Below are 25,141 nucleotides of genomic sequence, written 5' to 3' on the forward strand. Positions count from 1 at the left end.
TACCGTAGTTCTAGGTTTTATTATAAAGTAATTATATAGACTTTCTTTCTTATCTAGCTAGCTATATAGAGGTAGTAGCTTAATATTGATTTACTAACTTCGAAGTTAAACTATTCGTATAGGAATTCTTATATCTCTTCGAATAAAAGGTTGTTACGATACTTTAATAATTCGAGAAGTTTATTCCGATACTATATTTCTATCTTCTACTAGCTTTTACGCCTTCGAGGGTATTATTCTACCTTGCTAGTTATATCGAATCGATAACGCTATCGTCAAATCGTTTGTTAGCTATAGCTAACCGCCTTTACGATTTCTTCGTTAGTTTAAATAATAGAGGGAAGAAGTAGGTTAACTTTCCTTAGCTAGAGTTTTAAGAGACGTAACGCTATACTAACGCGTTGAAATAAGTAGATTTAACGATACGGTGGCTAAATGCAGCTAAATACGACCGTTATAATTTTCCTAGCGAAAAAAACGGAGTTTGGCATGGGTTTGTATTAACCCCACCCTAGGGGGGTAAAAACTCGATTTTTGGACGCTATCAGTGCAACGGACTGTAAAAGTCTCAAGGAGGAAAACGAAGACTCGTCAACTTTTTCCGCCCTCGTTCCGTTTGTGTTCTCGGCGGCGTCGAAATCATCGCTCTCAACGCTCATCGAAGGCATCGTGGGCTATCTCGAGCAGCACACTGGCAACAATGAAGTGGTCGACATGTCGGCACTGGCGTACACCCTCAGCACCAAACGGTCAACACTATCACAGCGTGTCGCTATTCCCGCCGTCGCGGCGGACGAACTCCGCCTAAAACTAAAAGCAATTCTCAAGGCAGACGACGACTACGCCGTCCAGGCCATCTCTTCAGGCACTACAGACGCGCCATGCCTCCTGGGCGTCTTCACAGGCCAGGGTGCCCAGTGGCCCGCCATGGGCGCAAGCCTAGTTGCTACGGTCCCCATGGCGCGTGAAGTACTTCGTCAACTAGACTCATCACTAGCCACCCTTCCTTCTGATGACAGGCCCGATTGGACTTTGACTCAAGCCCTCTCCAAAGATGACGAGAACAGTGACAGTAGCATCTGGCAACGCGTTAATGAAGCCGCTTTTTCGCAGCCCCTATGTACAGCCGTGCAAATCATCCTCGTCGATCTCCTCCGCGCTGCCGGGGTTAAGTTCCACGCTGTGGTGGGCCACTCGTCGGGCGAGATCGCCGCTGCGTATGCAGCCGGTTTTCTAACCGCCAGGGATGCCATTCGCGTAGCCTACTATCGGGGCCTTTTCGCCACGAAGCTGGCCGTGGGGCTAGGAGGCAAGATGTTGGCCGTGGGCACAAGTCTCGAGGACGCCGAGGAGGTGTGCCAGTTGGAAGATTTCGCCGGCAAGCTTTCTGTGGCAGCCCATAATGCGCCGAGCAGTGTCACGCTGTCAGGGGACGCTGAGGCCGTGGATCGGGCCGAGGCGGTTTTCCTCGAAGAGAAGAAGTTTGCGAGGGTGTTGAGGGTGAATACGGCGTATCACTCGCACCACATGATGGTGTGCGCAGATGCCTACTCAGCGGCTCTGACCGATTGCGGAATTCAAGCTCTGCAGCCGGCTGACGGAGATGGCACATTCCCACAGTGGTTCTCAAGTGTTTATGATGGACGGCAGGTCAGCAGCAGTACGGAGATGGGCCTGGGAGTACAGTATTGGGTCGACAACATGACCAAGCCCGTGTTGTTCTACACGGCCATCGAGAAGTGCCTGGTGGCGTCGACATATGGTACTAATAGTAGTACCATTATGGGAGTGGTGGAAGTGGGACCACATCCAGCTCTCCAGGCGCCCGCCACTGAGTCTATTCTTCAAGTTTGTGGAAAGGAACTACCTTACTCGGGTACCCTGAGACGCGGTCAAGACGACGCCGAGTCCTTTTCCCAAACCCTGGGATATCTGTGGACGCGCTTCGGCCCCAGCTGCGTCAACCTAGGACAATTCCAGGAAGCATGTGAACAAGCTTCAGCATCACATAGAAATAGTGGCAGCGTGCGTCTACGGATATTACACGACCTACCGTCCTACCCCTGGAACCATGATCGCGTGCTCTGGGCTGAGTCCCGCCTCGCCAAGCTCTTCAGTAAGAACCCTGGCCGTCCTCACGACCTGCTGGGGCTCGACATGGCCGAGGGTACCGTGGAGGAGATGCGGTGGCGCAACGTGCTCAAGATCAACGAGCTCAAGTGGCTCGCGGGCCACTCGCTGCAGGGCCAGATCGTCTTCCCGGCGACTGCGTACATTGCCATTGCCATGGAGGCCGCCATGCAGATGGCGGCGGCGATTGGGGAAGCGGGAATCTCAACCTCGGTGCTGTCGATTGATGTCTTGGACCTGCGGATTCCGAAGGCAATCGCTTTGAACGATTCGGGGACGGAGCTGGTGACGTCCATGACACATATCAAGCGCCACAGCGGCGGAGAACCGGGCGACGATTTCATCACAGCCGAGTTCAACGCCTTCTCTACCACGGGCAAGGAGGCGACATCCATGGCGTTAAACTGCACAGGTCATGTCCGTATCATGCTTGGAGCCAACAGCAACAGCAGCAAGCCTGAACAAAAAGATGAAGTAGAAGAAGAAGAAGAAGAAGAAACCACAAAAACATGGCCATCCCGCTTCGCAGCCCGAGTTGCACCCCAAGGTCACCTCTCCACCATCGATGTCGATAGATTTTACCAAGTCCTCCGCGATGATTTTGGCTTCGGTTATGATGGAGCCTTTCACGGCCTCACGAGCATCCAGCGCAAGACCAACTACGCCACGGCCACCATTCGCAATCCGGCCTTTGAGACGGGCGAGACCCCGCTGCTTTTCCACCCTGGAATGCTTGACAGTGCGCTGCAAGGTCTCAACGCCGCGTACAGTGCTCCTGGAGACGGCCGGCTGTGGTCCATTGTGGCGCCTACCGCGGTCCGGCGCATCACTTTGGTTCCTGATTTGTGCGGGGACAAAATGACGGACGAGGTGCTCATTGACTGTACCATTACGGACCCTCGACCCAACTGTGTTACTGGTGATGTTAATGTGTACTTGTCGTACTCATGCGAAGAACCTGAAGGAGGTGGTGGTGATAGCAACAAAATCACGAAGCAATGTATTGAGGTCGAGGGCATTACCTTTTCCCCCTTCGCCGCCGCCACCAAGGACGACGACCGACTCCTATTCCAAGAGGCCTTCCTCACCCTCGACAAGCCTGACGCTACACTCATCTACGGCAACCGCAAAGCTACGCCTTGGGAACACCAAAAGGCCCTTGACGCCGAGCGGGCCGCCTTTTTCTACCTCAAGAACTTACACATCTCCATTGATACCGAGAAGCGCACCGAACTGCCGTGGTACCGACGGGCCCTCCTTTCCAACGCCGAGCGGATTTACAACCGCGTCAAGAACGGCCAGCACCCATTCGTTCCCCCCGAGTGGATATCCGACACGAGAGAGGACGTAACAAAGCTGATGGATGAGTATGGCAGCGATGACGCCGACTTCAACCTCACGCGCGCTGTAGGCGAGAATCTAACCTTATCCCCCGTCCTGAACGGCGAATCAAGCATCCTGGAGCATATGACGCAAAACAACTACCTGGAGAAGTATTACACGGATGCCATCGGCTTCGATATGCTTAACGGGCTTATTTCTGGCGTTGCAGATCAGCTATGCTGCAAATATCCGCATATGCGCATGCTAGAGGTCGGCGGCGGCACAGGGGGCGCCACGCAGGCCATCTTCGGGCGTATCGGCAGCGCCTTTGCGTCATACACGTATACGGATATCTCGAGTGCCTTCTTCGGCTACGCGGCGCAGAGGTTCGCGGCGCAGGCGCATAAGATGATATTCAAGACGCTGGACATCAGCCAGGACCCAACGGGGCAGGGGTTCAAGAGTCACAGCTACGATGTGGTGTTCGCGAGCAATGTGCTGCATGCGACTGAGTCGTTACGAACATCTGTCGAACACGCGAGACGGCTGTTGAGACCGGGAGGATACTTGGTCATGGTAGAGATCATTCGGAACGATGTGTTGAGACACGGCCTCGTCATGGGCGGACTTCCGGGCTGGTGGGTGGGAGAGAAGGATGGCCGGATTGGGGGGCCCAGTATCACGCTCGAGGAGTGGGATACAGTCCTCCGAGAGACTGGATTCGATGGCATTGAAACGAACTCGCCTATGCTGGATCCGGTGGGCGTCCCCGGTGCCGTTATCGTTGCTCAGGCATCCACAGAGCAAGTTCGGACTTTGAAGAACCCCCTGACGGCAAATCCCACGACGCCCGTCATTGAAGGGAGCTCCGAGGTTTCTACTGCTACTCGTACTGGCCCTACACTGGTTCTGCTAGGATCAGGCAAGAATATTTCTTCCTCGTCCGCATTCTTGTTCATCCTCTGCAACCAACTCTCCTCCTTGCTCCAGCCTCATTTCTCCCAGATCATCCATCTGCCGCGCCTCGAAGATCACGACAGCATCGCCTCCAAATTGCCAAAAGAGGACGTCCACGTCATCAGTCTCGTCGAGCTGGAAGGAGAAAACGTCTTCGAAGATGCCTTGGAGCCCGCCTTCCTCGGACTTAAAGCCCTGCTTTCTTCGGCCGCCACGGTGCTGTGGCTGCTGGCGGGAGACGGCGGCAGCAACCCATACGCCGGGATCACCGTGGGCTTGTTCCGGACACTTTTCTATGAGCTGCCGGGCACTCTCCTACAGACGCTGGATCTGGGGAAGCAGGTCAGTCACAGTTTCGACAACAATGATGAAGTTGTCAAGTTATCGAATATGGTAGCCGAGTTGTCTCTGCGCCTTCGCACATTGGGAGACACAGCCAGACGCGGAGGAACGGCACATGAAGGGCGCGTGGAAGACGATGGTGCGATTGGTGAGAAGGTTCTCTGGAATTTTGAGCCGGAGCTGGTTCTTGACGAAAGTGGACGACTGCGTGTGCCACGGGTGCGTCCCCACGATGAACAAAACGCTCGCTATAATTCGGCCAAGAGACAGATAACCAAAGTGGTCGACATGAGCGACAATGATACCGTCCTTCAGGTGCGCCGAGCGGAGACTTCATATGTACTTCAGGAGCTCCATGAGCTCGACCGCTTCGGCAATAACCATGATGATGTCTGCACCGTCCGCGTCTCGTGTTCGCTGCTGTCGACCGTCAAGACACCAGCCGGCTACGTCTTCGTCAGCTACGGAACCGACGTGAAGACAGGCGAGAAGAGGCTCTGCTTCTCTGAGAAGAATGCGTCCACAATTACGATGCCACAGTCGTGGACAGTGACAGTTGAGAACAATAATGAGGTAGACGTGGAAGGTCTCGACGTTCAGTTCATGATGTTCGTCACTGCCGACCTTCTGGCACAGCGGCTTCTGGGCATGTTGCCACCAATAGGCACGGTGCTCGCATACGAGCCTGATCCCATCATCTCAGACTTGTTGACTAGAGAGCTAGGTCGTAGGGGGCGCAAGGCTGTCTTCGTCACATCCAACCCCGATCTCCACGCACAGCGGCCAGACTGGGTATATCTGCACCCTAGCAGCTCCAAGCGCGATATTGACCAGGTCATGCCGCCCGATGTGACACTTTATGTCGACGCTTCTTCCATGGGCAACAGGAATGACAAGAGCAACACCAGCGGCTTGGGATCACACATCGCCCGCTCCCTACCTCTCATTTGCGACCGTATCAGTTTTTCGAGCCTCATGGCCGACGAGGCCTCTCCTCTCCTCTGCTCACCTGCCATGATCAACGGCAACATTGACAACACCGCCCCCGAATCCATCACACGCCTTCTCCATACCGCCTCCTCAAACGCCCTGCGGCGTCTAGGCTCCATCTATGACTGGGAACCCCTCGACATCTTGAATCTCCCCCAGGTGGTGTCGCCTCTTGCGCGTCCCAAGCCCAATTCGCTCATCTACTGGCAGACAGACCGGCCCGTGGCCGTGTCGGTAGCGCCTGTGTTGCAGTGGCGGGAAGATCTGTTCCGGCCCGATCGCACGTACTGGCTCGCGGGGCTCTCGGGCGATGTAGGAAGGAGCATGGCAGACTTCATGGTTGAGAATGGCGCGCGTTATGTGGCGTTGAGCAGTCGGACGCCCAAGGTGGAAGAAGGGTGGGTGTTGTGGCACAAGAAGAGGGGTGCTATGATTTCGTACTTCTCAGGGTGAGTCTCTTTTCTCTCTTTCTCTTTCATTCGTATTCAACACCGATAAGCGAGATACTATTGCCGATGAATGCAGCTAACATGATCAATTCAGTGACGTTACCGACTGGGAATCCGTAAACCAGACCTACGATGCCATAACAACAAGCATGCCCCCCATCAGCGGTGTGGCGAATGGTGCCATGGTTCTCCGCGATGTATCCCTCATCAGCATGAGCTTTGAAGACTTCATCACCGTGCTTCGACCCAAGGTTCAAGGCACCCTGAACCTCGACCGGCTCTTTTCCTCGTCGGAACGCGAGCTCGACTTCTTCATTTGCTTCAGCTCCATCGCCGGCACGCTCGGCAACCCGGGACAGTCCGCCTATAGCGCCGGCAACTGCTTCATGAAGTCCCTTGTCCGCCGTCGACGCAGCAGAGGTCTGCCGGGCGCCGCCATTGACATCGGCCGCCTTGTGGGCGTCGGCTACATTGAGCGTGAGAGCTCGGGTCGGCTGACCAAGGAGCATCAGACAAGACTTCAGACAAGGTCCGGTGCTGTGCCCATGAGCGAGACGGACCTGCACCAGCTGTTTGCCGAGGCCATCATCGCTGGTCGGCCACCTTCTGGCTCTTCTCCCAGCTCATACAGCGACAGCTCGGAGCTCATTTCCAGCATCGTCCCCATCACTACCGAGCAAGCCAAACAAGCCTACTGGTCCAGCAACCCACGTCTCGGTCTGCTGATCCGAGAGACAGGGCAGCAACTCTCCGGAAGTGGCGGTTCTGGTAGCGGCAACGCCGTGCCCGTGCGACAGTTGCTCAACGCGGCCAGGACAATGGGCCAGGTCGAGAGCATCTTGCTGGCCACCTTCAAGGCTAAGCTGCAGGCGCTCAAGTTCCTGCCTGACGCCGACAGCATCTACGACGCAACGCCGCTTGTAGAGATGGGCGTCGACAGCCTCGTGGCCGTCGAGATGCGCTCGTGGTTCCTCAAGGAGCTGGGCGTGGATGTGCCGGTCATGACGATTCTAGGGGGTGCTTCGATTGCGGACCTGGTGCGTCTTGTTGTCGACAAGCTGCCGGCAGAGCTGCTGGAGCGTGTTGGTGGCCGTCCCGCTTCGACTGCTTCTTCTGATCCGTTATCTGTTGTTTCTCCGAGCGTGACGACGGATGAGCTGGCCAAGGAGTCCGAGGAGGCATCATCAAGCAATGAGAGTGCGAGCGGGAGTGTTGGTGGGCTGGATGCAAGTGAGCTGTTGGGTAAGACTGGCACCGATGCCTCGTCGGTGGCTAGTGTTGTTGATGAAAAGAATGAAGAGAAACATGTTGTGCCTGAAATTAAGTATAGCGTATCTTGATGGGCTGAGTGCCCAGTATGTAAAGTTCTGGGCTTCCAGGCTGCCTACATATGAATATGAATTTGAAAAAACTAGGAGAGAAATTTTATTCACTGATGTTTGAAGCAGATGATATTTCTATGCGAAAACATTACTCAGGCGATGGTGTGCACCATAAAACATCCGGTAGTACCACGGTCTGGATGAATTAATTCGAGAAACTCAAGCACCTAGCATTCCAACAATACATTCTAGCTTGAGCCAGACAAAACTAGTCGATTAGACACCTCAAATAACACGTACAGCGACATTGCATCATTGATAGAGTTAGTTACACTGAGGAAGGTAAGTTAGGACGAGACTTGTGAAGAGAAAGCGAATGGGGTTTGCTAGAAATTTGATAGAAAAACATTGGTCAACTTTTAACGGCGGTGACTACTATTATTATGAGTACCATATTAATGTGAGATGCTCTATATGTTTTCCTCGACCTATCCAGCGGAATGGCGGCTTACCTAAGGTACTTTAGTATGAGTCTAGTTTTTTTCTTTTTTATATCAACTTGCATGTAAACTAAGATGTACTACTCGTATCCAAAGCTTTTGGGTTTTCTACCCGACTTCCCCTCTCATTTGACTCCCTGTGTAACAGAAAGAGCTAGAGAAACTAAGACCATTCCTTGATGTTGGAAATGGTTCGTCGTTTTACTAGGTCTGGCACGCTGTTGAGGGTATGAGTCTTATGCAGAGATGAATTTGGGCAGTGCCAGCAGCGACAACATTATTTAGAGTTGTTTTGTAGGAATAGGTTTACCCTCAATAAAATTTCTTCTTCTGGTATGCACCTAACTATGGTTGTATTCGCTACTTGCCAGACTTTGGCATTAGCAATTAGCAACTAAATTGGCATTATAAGAAGACACTCGTGGCAACCCTTGGTGAGTCTTGTGAGTTTACCATGTCCAGGTTCAACTATAGTCATTATCTAAGAAAAAAGGATTCTAGGCGTCTGCTACAAAATACCAAGCCGATTCAACTTGGAGACGCCCGATTGATGGTCACCTGGCGCAGTCGAAGATGCAAGATATGTCTTGACGCCTGCCCTTTTCGATAAGGCCAAGGCGCCAAGACCGAGTTTTCATATCTCCCAACGACCATCTTGGTCGTATCTTCCAGACTGATCCCTCCCCCGTCGATGAAGCCAAGCAGTGGGGCTTGTTCGGGCATATCCTATCAGACGCAGACAGTAGCAACTCCCGATACCAATGATTGCATATTTACGGCTACCCAGTTACACTGCCATAGATTATCAGAATGTTGATTGGTTGAGTCTGTAGGTCTCGTTGCTCCAACTCATTGCCGTATGGCTCCTGTGCAACGTCGTCTTGAATATCCAACAAATACTATGCTCCGAGGAGGTCCACCAACCATTTTTCTTGTCTCGGCATTGCTTCGCTTCAACGCGGCCAAGACTGGCAGATGTAACCGTCACCGCTGAACAGTTTCTCAGACGCTTATCTTGGGCAATGCAGCTTGCACCTCTATCGGGCAACCTTGACGGCATACCGCTCGTTGGGTGCTACGTGCTCGAAGCTACAAAATGCTGCCACCCCGCCACCTGTTTCTCAAGGTGGATGTTTGCCTGGAATTTCATGAAGTGCGGCTAGCGGTATCTATTGTATTGCTTTCAAACCAGACCAGTCAGAAATTCTGACAGTAACCAGTCATGTCGACGGCACCAAACCTCGATGTGGTAGATGCCGCACGAGCAGACATCCCCGGAATTGAAAAAGGTCTCGACGGAGAGAAGAGACCAGATGCTTATCAGGGCAACCTCGCTGACGCAAGAGGCTCCAGCGAGACTCTCACTGGCCCCAATGGCGAGGTCTATCCGACCGAAGAGGAGCTCACCACTCTACGCCGTACCCATGGCAAAGTCTCTTGGTTGATTTACAGCATCGGCTTTGTTGAAATGTGCGAGCGTTTTGCGTACTACGGTACCACCGCAGTCTGTAAGTCATCATCTTCAACAGCCGTGATGTTTCCCTCCACTAACTCTGTATACTTAGTCGTCAACTTTATCGCTTACCCTCTGCCACCCAACTCAACCACAGGTGCGGGAGGTACACATGAACAGGCTGGAGCTCTTGGTCTTGGCCAGCGCGCTTCAACCGCCCTCACTCTGTTCAACTCCTTCTGGTCCTACGTGATGCCGCTACTTGGTCAGTAAGAGCCAATTACTCCCCAGTAACTTAACCGGGAAGAAAGCCACCGACTGACGTGATCGGGATTGCAGGTGGTTATCTTGCCGACACATACTGGGGCCGCTACCTCACAATCCAATACGCGATTGTCGTAGCTACCGTCGGCCACATCCTCATCATCGTAGCAGCCATCCCGTCCGTCATATCCAACCCCAGCGGCGCCCTCGCAGCATTTATCATTGGCCTTTTGGGATTCGGCACAGGTGTAGGATGGTTCAAGGCGAACATTTCGCCGCTCATCGCGGAACAGTACGAGCTCACTCAACCTCGGGCGACCGTCGAAACTCTCCCCTCGGGCGAGCGCGTCATCATCGACCCAGTCATGACGATTTCTCGCGTATACATGCGCTATTACTTCCTCATCAACGTCGGCGCGCTCGTGGGCCAGGTCTCCATGGTCTACGCCGAGAAATACGTCGGCTTCTGGCTATCGTACCTCCTCCCGACAATCATGTTCTTCTTTTGCCCCGTCGTAATGGTCCTCTGCCGCAAGCACTACGCCAAGCGGCCGCCCACCGGTTCCGTCCTCGGGAAGTCCATCGCGTTGGTGGCGTACGGCATCAGGCAGGGCCACGGCGGCATCTTCGCCATGCGCAAGGACGCCTTCTGGGAGCGCATCAAGCCCAGCGCGGTGCCCGACCGCCCGTCGTGGATGACGTTCGACGACGCCTGGGTCGACGAGGTACGCCGCGGAATCATGGCGTGCACCGTCTTCCTCTGGTTCCCCATCTTCTGGCTCGCGTACGGCCAGATGACGAACAACCTCATCAACCAAGCGGCGACGATGCGCCTCGACGGCATCCCAAACGACATCATCACGAACCTCAACCCGTTCGCGCTGCTCATATTCATCCCCATCTGCGACAAGCTAATATACCCCGCCGTCGAGCGCGCGGGCGTCCGCTTCACGCCGATCAAGAAGATCACGGTGGGCTTCTTCTGCGCCACGATGTCCATGATGGTCGCCGCCGTCATCCAGCACTTCATCTACCAGCGCGCCCCCTGCGGGTACAGCGCCAGCGACACGGACTGCATCCGCGAGAACGGCCCGCCGGAGATGACCGTGTGGATTCAGACGCCGTGCTACATCCTCATTGCCCTCAGCGAGATCTTCGCGTCCATCACGGGTCTCGAGTACGCCTTCACCAAGGCGCCGCGGAACATGCGTGGCTTGGTCACCGGCGTCTTCCTCTTCGTCCACGCCTTCTCGAGTGCCATCGCCCAGGCGTTTGTGGGGTTGGCGGCTGACCCGCTCCTGGTCTGGCTGTATACCTGCATCACCATCATCAGCTGCGTCGGGGGAGTTGGTTTTTGGATCATGTTCCGGAAGCTTGATAAGGAGGAGGATGCTCTTAATGCTTTGCCTGAGAGTTCATACAGGGGACGCGACGGTGGTATGGAAATGAAGGCCAAGGATGTCGAAAATTAGTCAGACGCTGGTGGCGACGAGATGGGTAGTGAACGTCAAAGTGGTGTACTTTGAACTATTTTGAAAGCAGCATTTCTAGCCTTTGATCTGTTTTACTTTGGCCTTGAAAATCTTCCACTGTTGATAAAAGTCTTAAATTAAACCGAGGAAAATGAGAATCAAAACCTGTAATAAGATAAAAGAAACAAAAAAGACCGAGGTCTTCATACTTTGCGTTGTTAATATTTCCATCTCCCTGCCCGTCCGTAAAATAACCGGCTTAAGACTGCCAAACGTTCGCCAGAAACTTGAAGTGAGATCAAATGTCACTCGTAATCACACTTATTGGTTCATGCTTCAATTCTTCATCTGCTTCATGACCTATATCTACGTACAAACGGAAACATTGCTTTTCTTATTTGGCCTTGCCGGTGGGAATGGAGAACAGAACAACCTTGTCGCCCTCGTCCAGTCCCTTATCCACACGGAAGAAACCCCGTCTCTCGAGCTGGATGATGTCGTCCTTCTTCAGCTCGCCAACACCGGCGTCGCACCACGCCGTCTCCATGGTGGAGGTAACGGGGTTGAGGGCATCCTCGAGGATGTCGTCCTCCTCGAGCTTGTCCTTCTTGATGAGGTAGTCAAAGTCCCACAGCTCGGCCTTGACGAGCTTGGTGCCCTGGCCCGACAGCCAGGTGACCTTCTTCTCGGTCGTCTTGAAGTCACCCTTGAGGTTGAGCTCGACAGTGAGGTCGGCAATGGGCTCGCCGGCGCCGATCTCGCGGATGAAGGCGTTGCCCCAGCCCATGAGGGTGATTTCCTCGTCCTTCTTGAAGCTCTTGGCATCGGCCTGGTCGATGATGAGCTCGTTGGAGAAGACAACCTTCTTGGTGCCGACGGCGGGGTTCTTGGGGTGCTTGGGCTTTTCCTCAGTACGGGGCTCGGCGGGAGCCTCGGCGCCGGTGACCTTGACCTTGACGGCGTCCTTCTCGAGGATGGCGGTGTGGCGGGGGGCGATGGGGTCGATGACCTTCTTGTTGGTGTTCCAGAAGGCAGCCCAGTCCATGTTAACAACGTTGCGGGAAGGACCCTGCTTGATGATGAACTCGCGAAGGGCGGCAATGGTCATACCACGGCGACGGACACCACGGATGGTAGGCATGCGAGGGTCGTCCCAGCCCCAGACGGTGCCCTGGTTGACGATCTTGGCGAGCTTACGCTTGGAGAGGAAGGTGCGGACGAGGTTGATACGGCTGAAGTCGTGCATGTAGACCTGGCGCAGCTTGAGGGTATCGATGAACCACTGGTACAGGGGGTTGCGGTCGGTGTACTCGGTGGAACGGAGAGCGTGAGTGACACCCTCGTGGGAGTCGACAACGGGGCAGGCAAGGTCGTACATGGGGTAGATCTTCCAGCGGTCGCCGGTGCGGTGGTGCTTGTCCTCGACGTTGCAGCGGTAGATGACGGGGTCGCGCAGGGCCTTGTTGGGACTGTCGACGGAGATCTTGGCGCGGATGCAGTTCTTCAAGCCCTCGGCAGTACCGTTCTTCATCTCCTCGAAGATGCGCAGGTTCTCCTCGACGGTGCGGCTGCGGCACTTGGACTCAATACCATCAGTGCGCTGGATGCGCATGGTCTCCTGGTCGGTGTCGTCGGCGTAGGCGTGGCCCTCCTTGATGAGGCGGACACAGGTCTCGTAGAGGTACTCGAAGTAGTCGGAGGTGTAGGAGACGAAGTCGGGGGTGATGCCCATCATGGCCAGATCCTCAACGATGGCATCCTGGAACTCTTCGCTCTCCTTGGCGGGGTTAGTGTCGTCGAGACGCAGGCGGAGCTTGCCGTTGTAGGCCTCATGGGCGAAGTAGTCGCTCAGAAGGGCGGCCTTGGCGTGACCGATGTGAAGGTAGCCTCTGTTTATGGTTAGGTCAACTGTCCACACAGAGATTGAGCGCAGTGAACTCACGAAGGCTCGGGAAGGAAACGGGTGACAACACCAGCCTCGGCGTTCTGGAGGGCGAGGGAGTAGCTGGCGCCGGCCTTGCTGGCAGCGGCAACCTTGGCCTTGCGGGCGGCATCTGCGGCCCTGGTCTCGGTCTGGATCTCGGGGAAGGTGTTCTCTATGAAGGTGAACCTGAATGACGCAAGTTAGCTCCGGCACAGAGAGCGGGAGGAACAACGGCGATAGCGCACCAACGGGTAAGGTTAGCCAGAGATCCCTTGCGAAGGAAGCCCATAGCAGCCTTGTTGGACTTGAGAGTCTGCCAGATCTTGGTCTCGAGCTCGCCGAGCGAGTAGCCCTCGATAAAGGTTCGCAGGGTCAGGTGCTTGTCCAGAGCGCGGAAGTGAGGCTCGATGGACTTGAAGTCGCCGCTCAGGGCGGTGGGGAGGGACTGGAGCTCCTCGGCCTTCATGGTTGCGGTTTTTGGTGTCCAATTGAGGCGATCAGGCGGTCGAGATTGGGGATGGTCAGGACGGTCCTGGTGTCTCGTGAGTCAAACAAATGTTTGGGTGGCTGATATTTCGTGGTGGGGTTAAAAATCATGGAGGGGTAACACCACAACTGCGGGCACTCACCGAAAGCGCTCGGCCAGGAGGAGATGTGGCTATATGATTGGTGATTCAGCGAGCACACCGAGATTTTTAGGTACCTTTAACTAATGATAGTGTGACGTCTAAAGTGAGCAACAGCCACAAAAGACTGAACAAAAGAAATTGGCATGCTAAGAAAATCAAGAGATAGAACTCAGCTCCGATACCGCCTTTTAAATACTCTTTTTCTTGTATGAGCGTTTAATTATGACTCTTCATCTCCGATCAGCTCTGGTGACAGTGGTGTGTTGATACGTATCTTTCACACCGATGTGGAGCCATCAAGTACCCGATAAGATAAAACCACCGATAAGATAGCGATCTCCTGCCTGAGAGTCCAGGCCAAAGCATTTTTTCTGCAGTCTTTGGCCAGAGCTTCACACGCGACATTCGAGGCCCAGCTCGGTGTCGCTCTCCATCACACATATACCCAAGCTACGATGGCGTCAACGACCCAATGCATGGCCTCGATGGCCCGTCTGAGCCTGGCCAGCTCCGCAAGACCCATGGCCTCTACGATACCGCGGTTCCTCGTCCCTTCCGTCGCCCAGGCGCGATGCGCGAGTAACCAGGGCGCCAAGAAGACGGAGAAGAAGAAGAAGAAGGTGTCCAAGGACTTTAAGGCCTACAACGTCAAGAACTGCCCTCAGTTCTCCTTGTGTGATGCCATGCGGTACGTCTTCTCTTTGACTTACTAGCCCCAATGACTCCCTCCCACTGACCCCCGGTTGACAGCTACCTGCGCGCCCACGAGGTCGGCCGCCCTCCTCAGTCCATCAAGTACGAGATCCACGTCCACCTCAAGACGCCACGAAACGGCGCCGTCGTGAAGAACCGCATTCGCCTGCCGAACCCCGTCAAGTCGGACGTCCGTGTCGGCGTCATCTGCGAGGAGGGTAGCGCCGTCGCTCAGCAGGCCCTGCAAGCCGGCGCCGTCGTCGCGGGCCAGGAGTCCGTTTTCGAGGCCATCCGTAACGACCAGATCTCCTTCAACCGTCTCATCTGCCACACCGACAGCGAGGCTGCCCTCAACAAAGCCGCTCTGGGCCGCATCCTGGGTCCCAAGGGTCTGATGCCCAACCGCCGCATGAAGACCATCACCGACAACGTCGTGAGCTCCATCCGTGAGACCATGGGCGCCGACGACTACCGCGAGCGCCAGGGTGTTATCCGCATGGCCATCGGCCAGCTCGGCTTCACGCCCAAGATGCTGGCGTCCAACGTGAAGGCGTTTGTGGGCCACATCAAGAACGACATCGCCGAGCTCGACGGCACCTACAAGGAGGTCCACGAGGTTGTCCTCAGCAGCTCGCACGGCCCCGGCTTCAGCTTGAACGGAAACTTTGATTCGACGGATGAGAAGGTCACGCCTGCTCACCTGTCTGGCATCATGTAATATGTAAAAAAAGACGGACGAAAGTGTGAAGGAAAACCAAAAGGGGTTTGGGGTTGAGGAGAAAGGGTTTAGATCAAAATCCAAATGTACCATATGTGTTTATTACACGTTGTATCAAAGTGGCATAGCGCTTTAGAAAACATGCCGGAGAATTGGGTATCATATGCATCGCTACTTCTTTTCGTTTTTTTTTTTTTTTTCAAATCTCTTTTTTGTTTTTGCCAGTCCGTTTCCCTCGATATGGCCCCTCCTGGGCCTTCAGCTGCTCTGGAGAGCCCTGACCGCATCTGCCTGGGCGTCAAGCAAGCCGTATAGACCGAGGTACTTGACCACTCTCGGCCGGCCCTTGACGCCCGCCTTCCGTGCCTCCTTCATCGCCGTGCCCAGATCGAGGAGGATAGTGTTCCGACATCTCGTCATGCGGGCCTCCGTTTTGACGACGAACGTGACGTCCCGCCCAATGGTATCTGCCAGGGCCTCGATGATGCAGTAATCCTCCGCAAACCCAGCAAGCTTCGCCGGGCTGCTGCCCACCAACCCTCCGGTGCCGTCGTCATCGTCGTCGTCCTCCTCCTGCTCATCACTGTCGCTTGCGCTCCAGTCGTCCTCGTCCTCCTCTTGGGCGGCCTTGCCCGGCATACTCGCCAACGCAAGTCGTTCCTCCAAAGCCGACACTCTCTCATCCAGCTCAAGCATTTTCCTCCCAGCCTCAATCCCCTTCCTTACCTCCCTCAGCTCACCACTGAGCCCCTGGACCTCCTCGCCCCTCGTCCTAACCCGCGACTTGATCTCCTCGACGGCCCTCCGGAAACCAAGCATCGCAACACGCACATTCTCGACCCTCTCGTCTCCGCCGCGGAGCTCGTTGCCCAGCGACAAGAAAGCGGTGTAATTCGCGTTGACGAGCTCGAGGAGCTCAGCGCTGATGGAAGCGCTGCGGTCCCGCAGCTCAGCTTTGAGATCGTCGAGAGTCTGGTGACGGTGCGGCAGGGCAGAGAGGTAATTGGCCGGGTGGAAGTCCGGGGCGAGGAAGTCGGAACGCGGCAGGGCAGCAGGGAAAGGCAGCGGGGCGCCGTCGTCATAGTCGTCGCCTCCGGCGGAGGAGGATGCCGAGGACGAGGGGAAGTGGAAGGCGGCCGTTTGGCGGGTCGGCGACTGGACGCCCATGTCGGCCATTTTCTTTTTTGGGAGGGAGAAGGGGGGGGGATGGGTTCCGTATGGTGTGGTTTGTGTTGCTGGATTAGCTGTTCGTGTTTTTCGTCCTGTTTGGTTGTGTGCGCCCTTGGCTCGGTCGACGTCGGCGTAAGGTAGATTTTTAGCTCGGAGTAAGGTTGGTACGCGTTGGAGCCTGGTAATATAGTAGGTAGATCTAGTGTATGGGAATTGTTGGGATGGTGTTGCGTATCGCGGGTGTTGATTTGGTGGTTGTTGGTCCCTCCTCTGATGGTGGTACAGATAGGATCGTGAGAGGGTCGGCTGTCGATTGGGTGATTGACACAATTGGTTCCCAGTTTAACATTTGACGCGGGGGGGTAGGGAATCACTGTGGGAATTAGGGGCCTGGACAGTGCATTGGGTTCCACCAGAATGCTGTAGCATAGGTACATGGTGGTGTACCTACCCATAACTCTGGGAGTGGACACGGTGGTTATTGGACAATCCCGAACCTTGCCAGGCGCAAATCCTGCCTTCAATGGAGTCCGGCTTCTGTGACGCTCATCTTTGCCTATCATTATTTTTCGCGGGCGGTTATTGGCAGAGCCGGGATGAGGAAGTTTCAGTATTGAAGTGTACTAGTAGAATGTGAATGGCAATTCACGAGAGGCGTATCTTAGCTGTAGTGATAAAAACAACAGCCTGTTTATCGTATTCTCCAGCTTAGCTCTGGCAGCTCTGGCAGCTCTAGCACAGAAACAGCTAGTAAATGTTCACGGCTCGGAGGCCGAGTTGGCCGTGTAGTATGACTCGATGGGAGGGAATCCCTTGTGAGGAAGCTCTTGGTCGGAGCCACTCTGAGGCATGGCATGCGCCGACAATTACCGTCGACCCGTGAACTTGCGAGGTAGCATCTGGGCTCCTACAGTACGTATTTTGTAGGTCATGTCTCCGGCCTCCCACCTCGGCACTCTCCACTTGTATCAGCTCAACTGTGGATGAAGGGCCGATCTGATTACGCTAGGGATGACTGAGGACGGTCCCAACCAGTACGAAACCGAAAGGAGCCCGGTGCGCAAGCCTCGTCGAGCACTGGAGCGAAGCTACTCGTGTGGTTTAAAAAAATTCAGCATCTCATGTGAACCAACGTTGCCGAAAGGAAGCAGCGGCTGGGCTAAAATGGCACGATGGTGCGTAGGAGGGTATGCTGGGGGCCCTGCAAGTACATACATGCCATTATGTACTATGTAAGAGTAGACGTACCGGAGCGTGGTAATACCGTAATAGGATGAGATGGAATGGAGGGTGGTGACATCTTATCAAGTACCTCTTGATCTTTGTCCCTGATGAACTGCCCCGAGGCGATTGGACGACTGGCGGTGACACGGACAGGTTGCAGCGAAGGAGGGTGGGAGGTTCCATTGAGGCATAAATTCCCGATCTCGGTGTTATTCGCTTGTTTACCGCCCAGTGTGTAAGATGTATCCGTATTATGGTTGTAATGCCAAACTTTTCTGCGATTGATAGGCAATTGGGCTTTTTTTTTCTTTCATTTGCGCCCATTTAACTTCTTCGATCCCCCCATGTCTGTATTCCCATCGTCGGATCGAAACATATCAGTGTTAAAAAAAGAGCATCTAAGCTACCGTCATCCTCTTCTCTCGGCATACGAGACGGGTCATCGGGCAAAGGGCAGTTCTTATTTGTTGGCGACAGATAGGCTCCCTTGATCGATCGCCACAACTCCTCTTCGTGGCCCCCAAGCTGCGACATCGGCAGACCCTTAGATGAAGCGTGCTTGGAAGGTGGTGATCTTGGCAAGAATGGCAGCCACTGTTGATGGAGGGAGGGGTTGGACTGTTACGCCATGGAAACTCGAGGACAGAGCCTGCAGTGGCATATGGAGTGGAGTTGGTTCGTCAATGTTGGGCGGTGATCCGTGGGCGGGCGTGGGAGAAGTCGGGCTGTGCAAAACAGTCTAGGAATCTGTGAGCCAACGAGAACTAGTTCCGAGATCGCAGGGCCGGAACAGGGTGCCCATCGAACGATTCCGTAGTCTCCATGACCCGACCCGAGCGTGTGTGGGTGTGTGTAATAGTGTATGCTCATAGTACTATGGGGTTTTTGTGTGTGTGCTACTGGTTTATACCATGTGCGTAACTGTTAAAACTGGCCCAGCTCTCTGACAGCTGCTAGGGGGGACCCTCGGCCTTGGGTAGTGGGTTACCGGGTACGTACACTAAAGTACTCCGTATCATAGTGAAGGGAAAAAAAAACCAGCGTGAAAAAAAGGCGACTAGTGCCTGGCCCTGAGTGGGGTCCTTGCGAGCAAGATAATCTTATCAATCAGATCAAAAATTCCTTTTCAATCTCGTCTCCCCGTCCCCCGTCCCCCCTCCAGCTGTCCCTCCAATCCCCTCTGGTCTGTTCTGGCTCCCCCTCCAAACCAACACAAGAGTCTCCCTCATCAGCCAGCCCACACAAACATTACCCTGCGAACGAGCGGAAAACTTTCCACATTGCCCGCATCGTCTCTCTCTTTTTACTGAGACACATACATACACACACACACACACTTACATTGTCCCTTATACATCTATTACAATTCTCATTTGGCTGCCACAGGCTGCAAACTTACAAGACGTACAAGCCCTTCGTCGCTCGTCTTTTCCCTGACCCAACATCTCAGCTCTTGTGCATTGGTTGCGCCTATCAGCTGTGCAGTCACTGTAGGGGTGTCACTCATCTGATCGGAATCAGCTCAGATCACTGCACCATCACCAAAATACATTGGCAACGCCGATTCCTCTCCGAGAAAACCATTTGCTCTCCGAAGATCGTCTGCAAATATAACAGCCAAATACAAGCACCTATTCTCTTTTTCTTACTCTTGAACAACGGCCAGAAAAAGAAGAGACGAAAGCAAGAAAGAAAAAATCATCTCATCTTTAAGCCGAGCGTCATCACTTCGCCGAACCTCATCCTCGGAATTAAACGTCCGCTACCAACGCTACCAATATCCTTCAAGCCACACCTGCTGCCACCACCTGTCAGCCACCTGTCCGGCTCCATCCCACCAGCCGGCAACGAATGAGCAGCCACACTGACCCCCACCCGCGGTAACCCTGCTGAGTGTGCTCGTTCGTTTCCTCCGCCGTCCCTTTCAAGATGGCCGCCTCAGGTGTTTCCGCTTCCCTCTCCTCCCACTCCTCTTCTACCTTTTCTCCCGTCGCCTCACCACCAACCGAAACCCGACGAGGCAGCGCATACACCTCCGCCGCCGCATCCCGATCAAACTCGGTCGTTTCAACGCCCGCTTCTAACGCTGCTTCGCCGCCTGCGTCCACTCCTGGCGCTTCAACCCCCGGCAGCACCGGTCCGACAAATGCCTCCCACCCGCATCAGCTGCCAGCCATCAGACCGAACGCCGCACACCCCGCCATATCAGCTAGGCCCCCCCAGCCTATAAACAAAATGTCCATGGCCTCCGTCATTAGCCCCCCGCCCACCGAGGCTGCTCCCAAGATGTCCATGACCACCAAGGAATGGGTCATCCCGCCTCGCCCAAAACCTGGTCGCAAGCCCGCCACTGATACGCCGCCTACCAAACGCAAGGCCCAGAACCGTGCCGCCCAGCGTGCCTTCCGTGAGCGCAGGGCTGCGAGGGTTGGCGAGCTGGAGGAGCAGCTTGACGAGCAGCGTGATGTCTATGAGAAGACCGAGAAAGAGCTCAAGGACAAGGTGCACGGATTGGAGATGGAGCTGCAGGCATTCAAGTCCCGCTGCCTTGTCTTGGAAAACCTACTTGAACGTGAGAGAAAGGACCGTGTCAAGGCCGAGACGGACCTTGAGGGTGAGAAGAGACGCTGGAATGAGCAAGCCGCAGCCCCCAGAGCTCTGCCATCGCCTATCCGCCGGGCATCCTCGGTCACCACTCATCACGAGCCCCCCACTCCTTCAGTGGGTCATTCAAACCAGCCCTTTTCCATCTCCCAGATTGTGTCGCCCGAGGACTCTACCCAAATGGAAGACTCTCCCGCCCCGTTTGGCTGCGGGTCATGCGGCCCTAGTGGCTCATGTGCCTGTGCTGACGACGTTCTCGCCAACACTGTCACAGGATGCGGAGGGTGCACCCTCGGAGGCCGATGCGAGTGCCTCGAGGAGACCATCAAGAGCGCCATCATGTCCGACCTCAAGCGGGCACCTTCTCCCTCGGCCGTGACTTCTTCCGAGAAGCGTGCTCGTACTGACCCGACCCCGGCTGAGGAGGAGACTGAGATCGACTTCACTGCCATGTTTTCCAAGAAGGCGGCGCCTCCCCAGCGGTCGACCTTTCAGATCATGCAGCCCCAGCCGCTCCCCTCTATTTCCATCAAAGACTCGTGTGGGTTTTGTAAAGACGGCACCTACTGCATCTGCGCCGACACCATGTCTATCGGCCCTCCCGCTACCACCCCTTACGGACCTCCTCCCGCCTACTCTCAGCAGACCCAGACCCCTCCCCCATCAGAGAACGACGCCGTCCCTCCCCCCATGGAGATCGATTCTGACGGCGCCGTCAAGCTCCGTCCTCGTCCGCAGACCACGCAGCCCACGGCTCCCACCTCCCGTGGATGCGGCTCAAAGGGCCCCGGAACCTGCGCCCAGTGTCTCTCGGATCCCAAATCAGGCCTCTTCTGCCGTGCCCTCTCAGCAAATTTTGAACGTGAAGGCAGTAGCTCCGGCGGCGGCGGCGGCTGCTGTGGTGGTGCCGGTCCCGGAGGAGGATGCTGCAAGTCCGGATCCGCCCCTCCCCGCCTTCCGTCCAAGATGAAGCTCGGCCTAAGCCTTAGTTGCGCCGAGGCCTACCAGACTCTGTCTAGTCATCGCAACTTCGACAAGGCTGCAGACGACATCGGCTCCTGGCTGCCTAAGCTCCGTGCCGCGCCCAAGCCCGGTCAGACGCTGCCCTCTCCCTCGCGACTGCCTATTGAAGTCGAAGCCGCGAGCATCATGAGCGTGCTCAAGGACTTTGACATTCGCTTTGGAAGAGGACAGTAGACTTGCAAATTCGTTTTAGGGTTTGGTGGGCGGTTACTAAAAAGCTTCGTATTTATCTTGGGTACTTTGGATTGACTTATGCGAATGGGGTTTTGATGCGGGATGAAAACATGATTTGGCGTTGTGGTCAAAAAAAGACTTTTTTATATACTTGTTGCGTAAAACAGTGCAGGCAGCACACGTGGGGAGACTATGGATGGAAGGGGACCGCATGGCTTTGGCCAAAGCCGGAATGAGCGGTGGCTTTTTTTGATTTTTACATGTTTAGTTGATACGTCTCTGGCAATCTTGCCGAGGTGAAGCAAATACAGATTAACATATGATATTGCAATACTGTGCCTTTTCTGTGATGTCGAAACAGTTTTGTGTTTTGTGCTTTCCGGTCATGTTGGTGCAGTTTTCTGTTGAATAAAGTCCGCTTGCAGCTGGCCTGGCCATGAAGCTGACCGTTTATCGTCCAGGTCCGATGTTCAAGTCAGGCATCTACAACAAGGCACGTGCTTTTCCACAATGTCTTTGTCTGAATCATGAATTTCATGTGGGAGTATATAATATGCTGTTTAGGTACTTGGTTTAGGCTTGTAATGAAAAGTATGAGAATCTTCCTTTTGACGAAGAAGTGCCTGTTTACCTTATTTTAAGGGATGTGCTTTTTAAACGAAAAATTATAATAATAAAAATAAAAAAAAGACTTCGTGTAGATTTGTAAAAAGCTCCTAAGACTGCTACCTTCGACGTCTAAACTTGCCATGATTCTACTCAAGGTGGTCCGCAAGCTAAAGCACGATTAACAGAACCCATCCATCACTTTGATCACTGGCCATATAGATTCTTAAGTTGGGGAGGATTTTGCGGCAACTGACGTTGGTGTACCTATTAGAGGCAAAACTGCTGATATCACAGGGTACCCGTAAAGTGGGATAAACTGAAGGGGGAAACTGATTTTTGTCTTGTGTCTGATATCCATGAAATACGTTTCAGCAGAAGTGCTGGATGAAGTGGCTGTTGATCTTATAGCCGTCTGCCCGTCACGTGGACACCCCGGGGTGCCGACAAGTCTGCCGGCGACGGAGCCACTCCAACCCCGAGCGAGTTCCGGCTATTCCAACAAAAAACAGGTCGGGTAAGTAGATCTAGTAGTAACCGCTCAAGACGGAATTATAGCATATCCAAGGGAACGTTGATACATCTCAGGAACGTCATAGGCCAATCGCAGGTCTGTTGAAGCACCTCGTCTAGAAGTATTACATTAAAGGTCCATGAGATTTCAAAACACAATCTCTTGTGGGTTGGTTTCAAGAGAGAATAAATGCAAGAAATACAGCACGTCCTTTAAGTCTGTTTAGATTTCCAGTTAAAAAGTATCAATGTCATCATTTCGTCATTTGCAACTACCGATTTCTGTGGTTTCAGCAAATGACAGGTTATTGTCAATTTGAATTCCATACAGACTCCAACACGCCAAACAAGCTTGCACAGAAGCCGTAGGTCTATCATTCCGCCATAAGTCACATAGAGGTGACTTGAAGTTTCTCGAGGTGATTGATCGAAGCTCGATGTACATCAGGATCGAATGGCGGCTACTACGCAGTCCAGCCGACACTAGGCGACTCAGCTTTTCATAGTCGACTTGCGTATCTCGATCAGTAGTGGTTCTAATGTGTAAGATGGAGCTAAGCCCTGGGCAAAAATGACATTGGCTGTGCCCTCATCATTGACGAAAGAGGGCCAGGAATATTCGGACCTTAAGGTCAGTGCAGAAGAAGTCTGATGGGACTGCTCTGATTGGCAATGAAGATAAACAGCCTTATCTAAAATTCCATCTGGCCAGCACTAGCAACACTAACCATGTCATGGCCTATTTTTGATCACCACGCTGACTCTCGGCCGCTCAATGCGGCTTGATCTGTTGATGTTATACCTCCCTCGGCCCCCAACATTCTCCATAAGACGGAGCAAGAAGCTTTCAAAGCCTTGCACGCCGGGGTTTCGACGATAAACCACATGGCTCATCATAAGCCATCACAATGTTCGTTGGAACCTTTTTGCGTTAGACTAACCGTTGAGGACCCGACTGTAGGAATCAACTGTAGGAATCAAACCGCGTGGGGTGTGTTTCGAAGGAGCAATCCACCATATACACCGTAGAGGAGTGGCTCGGCAGGGATCCTGCCAAGCGAGCCAAGCCGATTTTCCAGCTGAGGTTGGACCAAAGCTCAAGTTCACATCACCACCATTCGGGCTTACTCTCACACTCAACAACAAAACACACAATGCAATAACACCCCAGTGCATATCGACACCAATGATTCCACATGTTGCTGTTTCCCGCTAGTTACACACCTTCGCGACAGGAAACGAGGTTATGTTGCTGCCCCGCTGCGTCTCTCGCAACATCCCTCTGTTGTGAATGGTTAAGGGGGCCCGCCTGCGGGGACATTGGGCCCTGCTGTGCCTCGCGCTATGCTCTACACGACGCAGTGGACTTGCGCCGCCGCCCAGCAGGATGAGGCTGGAGTGACAAGTAATACCAACAAAAACGGGATATATATATACACATCGGGCAACATAAGCAAGGGGGAGGGCATGTTTCCATACCAGCTTCATCTTCCCGTTTGTCTCCTGCTTGTCCCAAAGAGGCAGTGGTACATACGGGCTGCAAGGCGTTTCAGAGGATCCATCACCAGCTCATGTTCAACCAGAACCTTCAACAAGATACAGGGGGCGAAAAATACATATACTTTTGAGTAGCCAACATGATTCAATAATCAAGATCGTCGTCATCCCATGCTTTTTTCCCGTGCAAGTTCAACGAGAGCTGCAAGATATCTCCACTGTCTCTTTAATCCGTTGTCGCTTTCTGTCTGGAGGATCGTCGCTCATCAGCCTTATTCCTCCCCCCTCACCAAGCAGCCAAGAGCCAAGTCCCACAAACCTGGTTCAGCCAGACATACCACAGGTGCCTCACTCTCCGACTACTACATAAGCACGCGCTTATTGGCACCGTTGCTGGGGGGTTAAATAGGCACCTGTGCAGCCTGTCAGCATAGCACAGCATCGGTGTTGCACAGGTGGTCCACAACAGCATTAGTGCAGTGGATTTTTTGGTCGCAGGCGACATTAGGGACCCTGATCGCGTCACTCCGCATTCCGGGGGCTCACCAGCCTCACGATACGTGCAATGGAAACCACTAAGCCGCTGCGTGAGTCCAAGAGGCGAAGAGCCATCACCAACGCGCAGCGGCGGGCTCTTCGGGCCTGGTTCTTCGACCAGACAGACGGCCCCAAGTCGCAGGTCGACGCCTCGGTATGGTGGCAAGAAGCCTACGGCTACCACCTGAACTCGACCACCGTCAGCGACATTCTAAGCCACAAGTATGCCTTCCTAGATCTAGAGCCATACGCAGGGGGCGCCCCCACCAATGACAGTAGAAAGCGTGACAGGCCCGCCAAGTGGGAGGAACTCGAGGAGGAGCTCATCAGGTGGATGCTCGACTACGAGTTCATCTGCGGCGAAGGCAGCGTCACCGGCAGCATGCTGCGACAGCGAGCCACCGAGCTGTGGTACTCGCTGCCGTGCTATCAGGGCATGTCCCTGCCCAAATGGAGCGAAGGCTGGAGAAGCCGCTTCAAGGCGCGGTATAACCTTCGTCGGGATAAGATGCTGACAGAGATGGCTAACAGCTTTCCGGCTGAGAGTTATCTATCTTGTGCGACGTTTCCGACAGAGTTTGAATTTGGTTCCATTCCGTACGAGTGATTTGGGCGATTGCATGGACT

The 25,141-nt window shown here is 54.1% G+C and overlaps 7 protein-coding genes across 7 annotated transcripts; 5 read left to right on the forward strand and 2 right to left on the reverse strand.

The window, feature by feature from the left end:
* Nucleotides 1-567: 567 nt before the first annotated feature.
* CTRU02_201142 (lovastatin nonaketide synthase) lies at nucleotides 568-7,531 on the forward strand (the record flags this gene model as incomplete). Its single annotated transcript, XM_036726168.2, has 2 exons — nucleotides 568-6,191; nucleotides 6,286-7,531. Coding segments are annotated over 2 exons (6,870 nt in total), but the record flags the coding sequence as incomplete, so codon positions are not given.
* Nucleotides 7,532-9,235: 1,704 nt separating this feature from the next.
* CTRU02_201143 (peptide transporter ptr2-a) lies at nucleotides 9,236-11,202 on the forward strand (the record flags this gene model as incomplete). The annotated part of the gene is made up of 3 exons (XM_036726169.1): nucleotides 9,236-9,521; nucleotides 9,579-9,731; nucleotides 9,806-11,202. The coding sequence occupies 3 exons, from the start codon at nucleotides 9,236-9,238 to the stop codon at nucleotides 11,200-11,202; spliced, it is 1,836 nt and encodes a 611-aa protein (XP_036581851.1).
* A 394-nt stretch (nucleotides 11,203-11,596) lies between these two features.
* CTRU02_201144 (glutamyl-tRNA synthetase) lies at nucleotides 11,597-13,592 on the reverse strand (the record flags this gene model as incomplete). The annotated part of the gene is made up of 3 exons (XM_036726170.1): nucleotides 11,597-13,091; nucleotides 13,145-13,312; nucleotides 13,372-13,592. The coding sequence occupies 3 exons, from the start codon at nucleotides 13,590-13,592 to the stop codon at nucleotides 11,597-11,599; spliced, it is 1,884 nt and encodes a 627-aa protein (XP_036581852.1).
* Nucleotides 13,593-14,210: 618 nt separating this feature from the next.
* On the forward strand, nucleotides 14,211-15,166 carry CTRU02_201145 (mitochondrial 54S ribosomal protein uL1m; the record flags this gene model as incomplete). Its single annotated transcript, XM_036726171.1, has 2 exons — nucleotides 14,211-14,443; nucleotides 14,506-15,166. 2 exons carry the CDS (start codon nucleotides 14,211-14,213, stop codon nucleotides 15,164-15,166), a joined length of 894 nt encoding a protein of 297 aa, XP_036581853.1.
* Nucleotides 15,167-15,424: 258 nt separating this feature from the next.
* Nucleotides 15,425-16,342, reverse strand: CTRU02_201146 (uncharacterized protein; the record flags this gene model as incomplete). Its single annotated transcript, XM_036726172.1, has 1 exon — nucleotides 15,425-16,342. The coding sequence occupies one exon, from the start codon at nucleotides 16,340-16,342 to the stop codon at nucleotides 15,425-15,427; it is 918 nt and encodes a 305-aa protein (XP_036581854.1).
* Nucleotides 16,343-19,489: 3,147 nt separating this feature from the next.
* CTRU02_201147 (bZIP transcription factor) lies at nucleotides 19,490-21,361 on the forward strand (the record flags this gene model as incomplete). Its single annotated transcript, XM_036726173.1, has 1 exon — nucleotides 19,490-21,361. The coding sequence occupies one exon, from the start codon at nucleotides 19,490-19,492 to the stop codon at nucleotides 21,359-21,361; it is 1,872 nt and encodes a 623-aa protein (XP_036581855.1).
* Nucleotides 21,362-24,542: 3,181 nt separating this feature from the next.
* On the forward strand, nucleotides 24,543-25,121 carry CTRU02_201148 (centromere binding protein B; the record flags this gene model as incomplete). The annotated part of the gene is made up of 1 exon (XM_036726174.1): nucleotides 24,543-25,121. The coding sequence occupies one exon, from the start codon at nucleotides 24,543-24,545 to the stop codon at nucleotides 25,119-25,121; it is 579 nt and encodes a 192-aa protein (XP_036581856.1).
* Between the last annotated feature and the right edge of the window lie 20 nt (nucleotides 25,122-25,141).

Source organism: Colletotrichum truncatum, assembly GCF_014235925.2.
Source record: "Colletotrichum truncatum strain CMES1059 chromosome Unknown Contig_0001, whole genome shotgun sequence".
Classification (NCBI taxonomy): domain Eukaryota; kingdom Fungi; phylum Ascomycota; class Sordariomycetes; order Glomerellales; family Glomerellaceae; genus Colletotrichum; species Colletotrichum truncatum.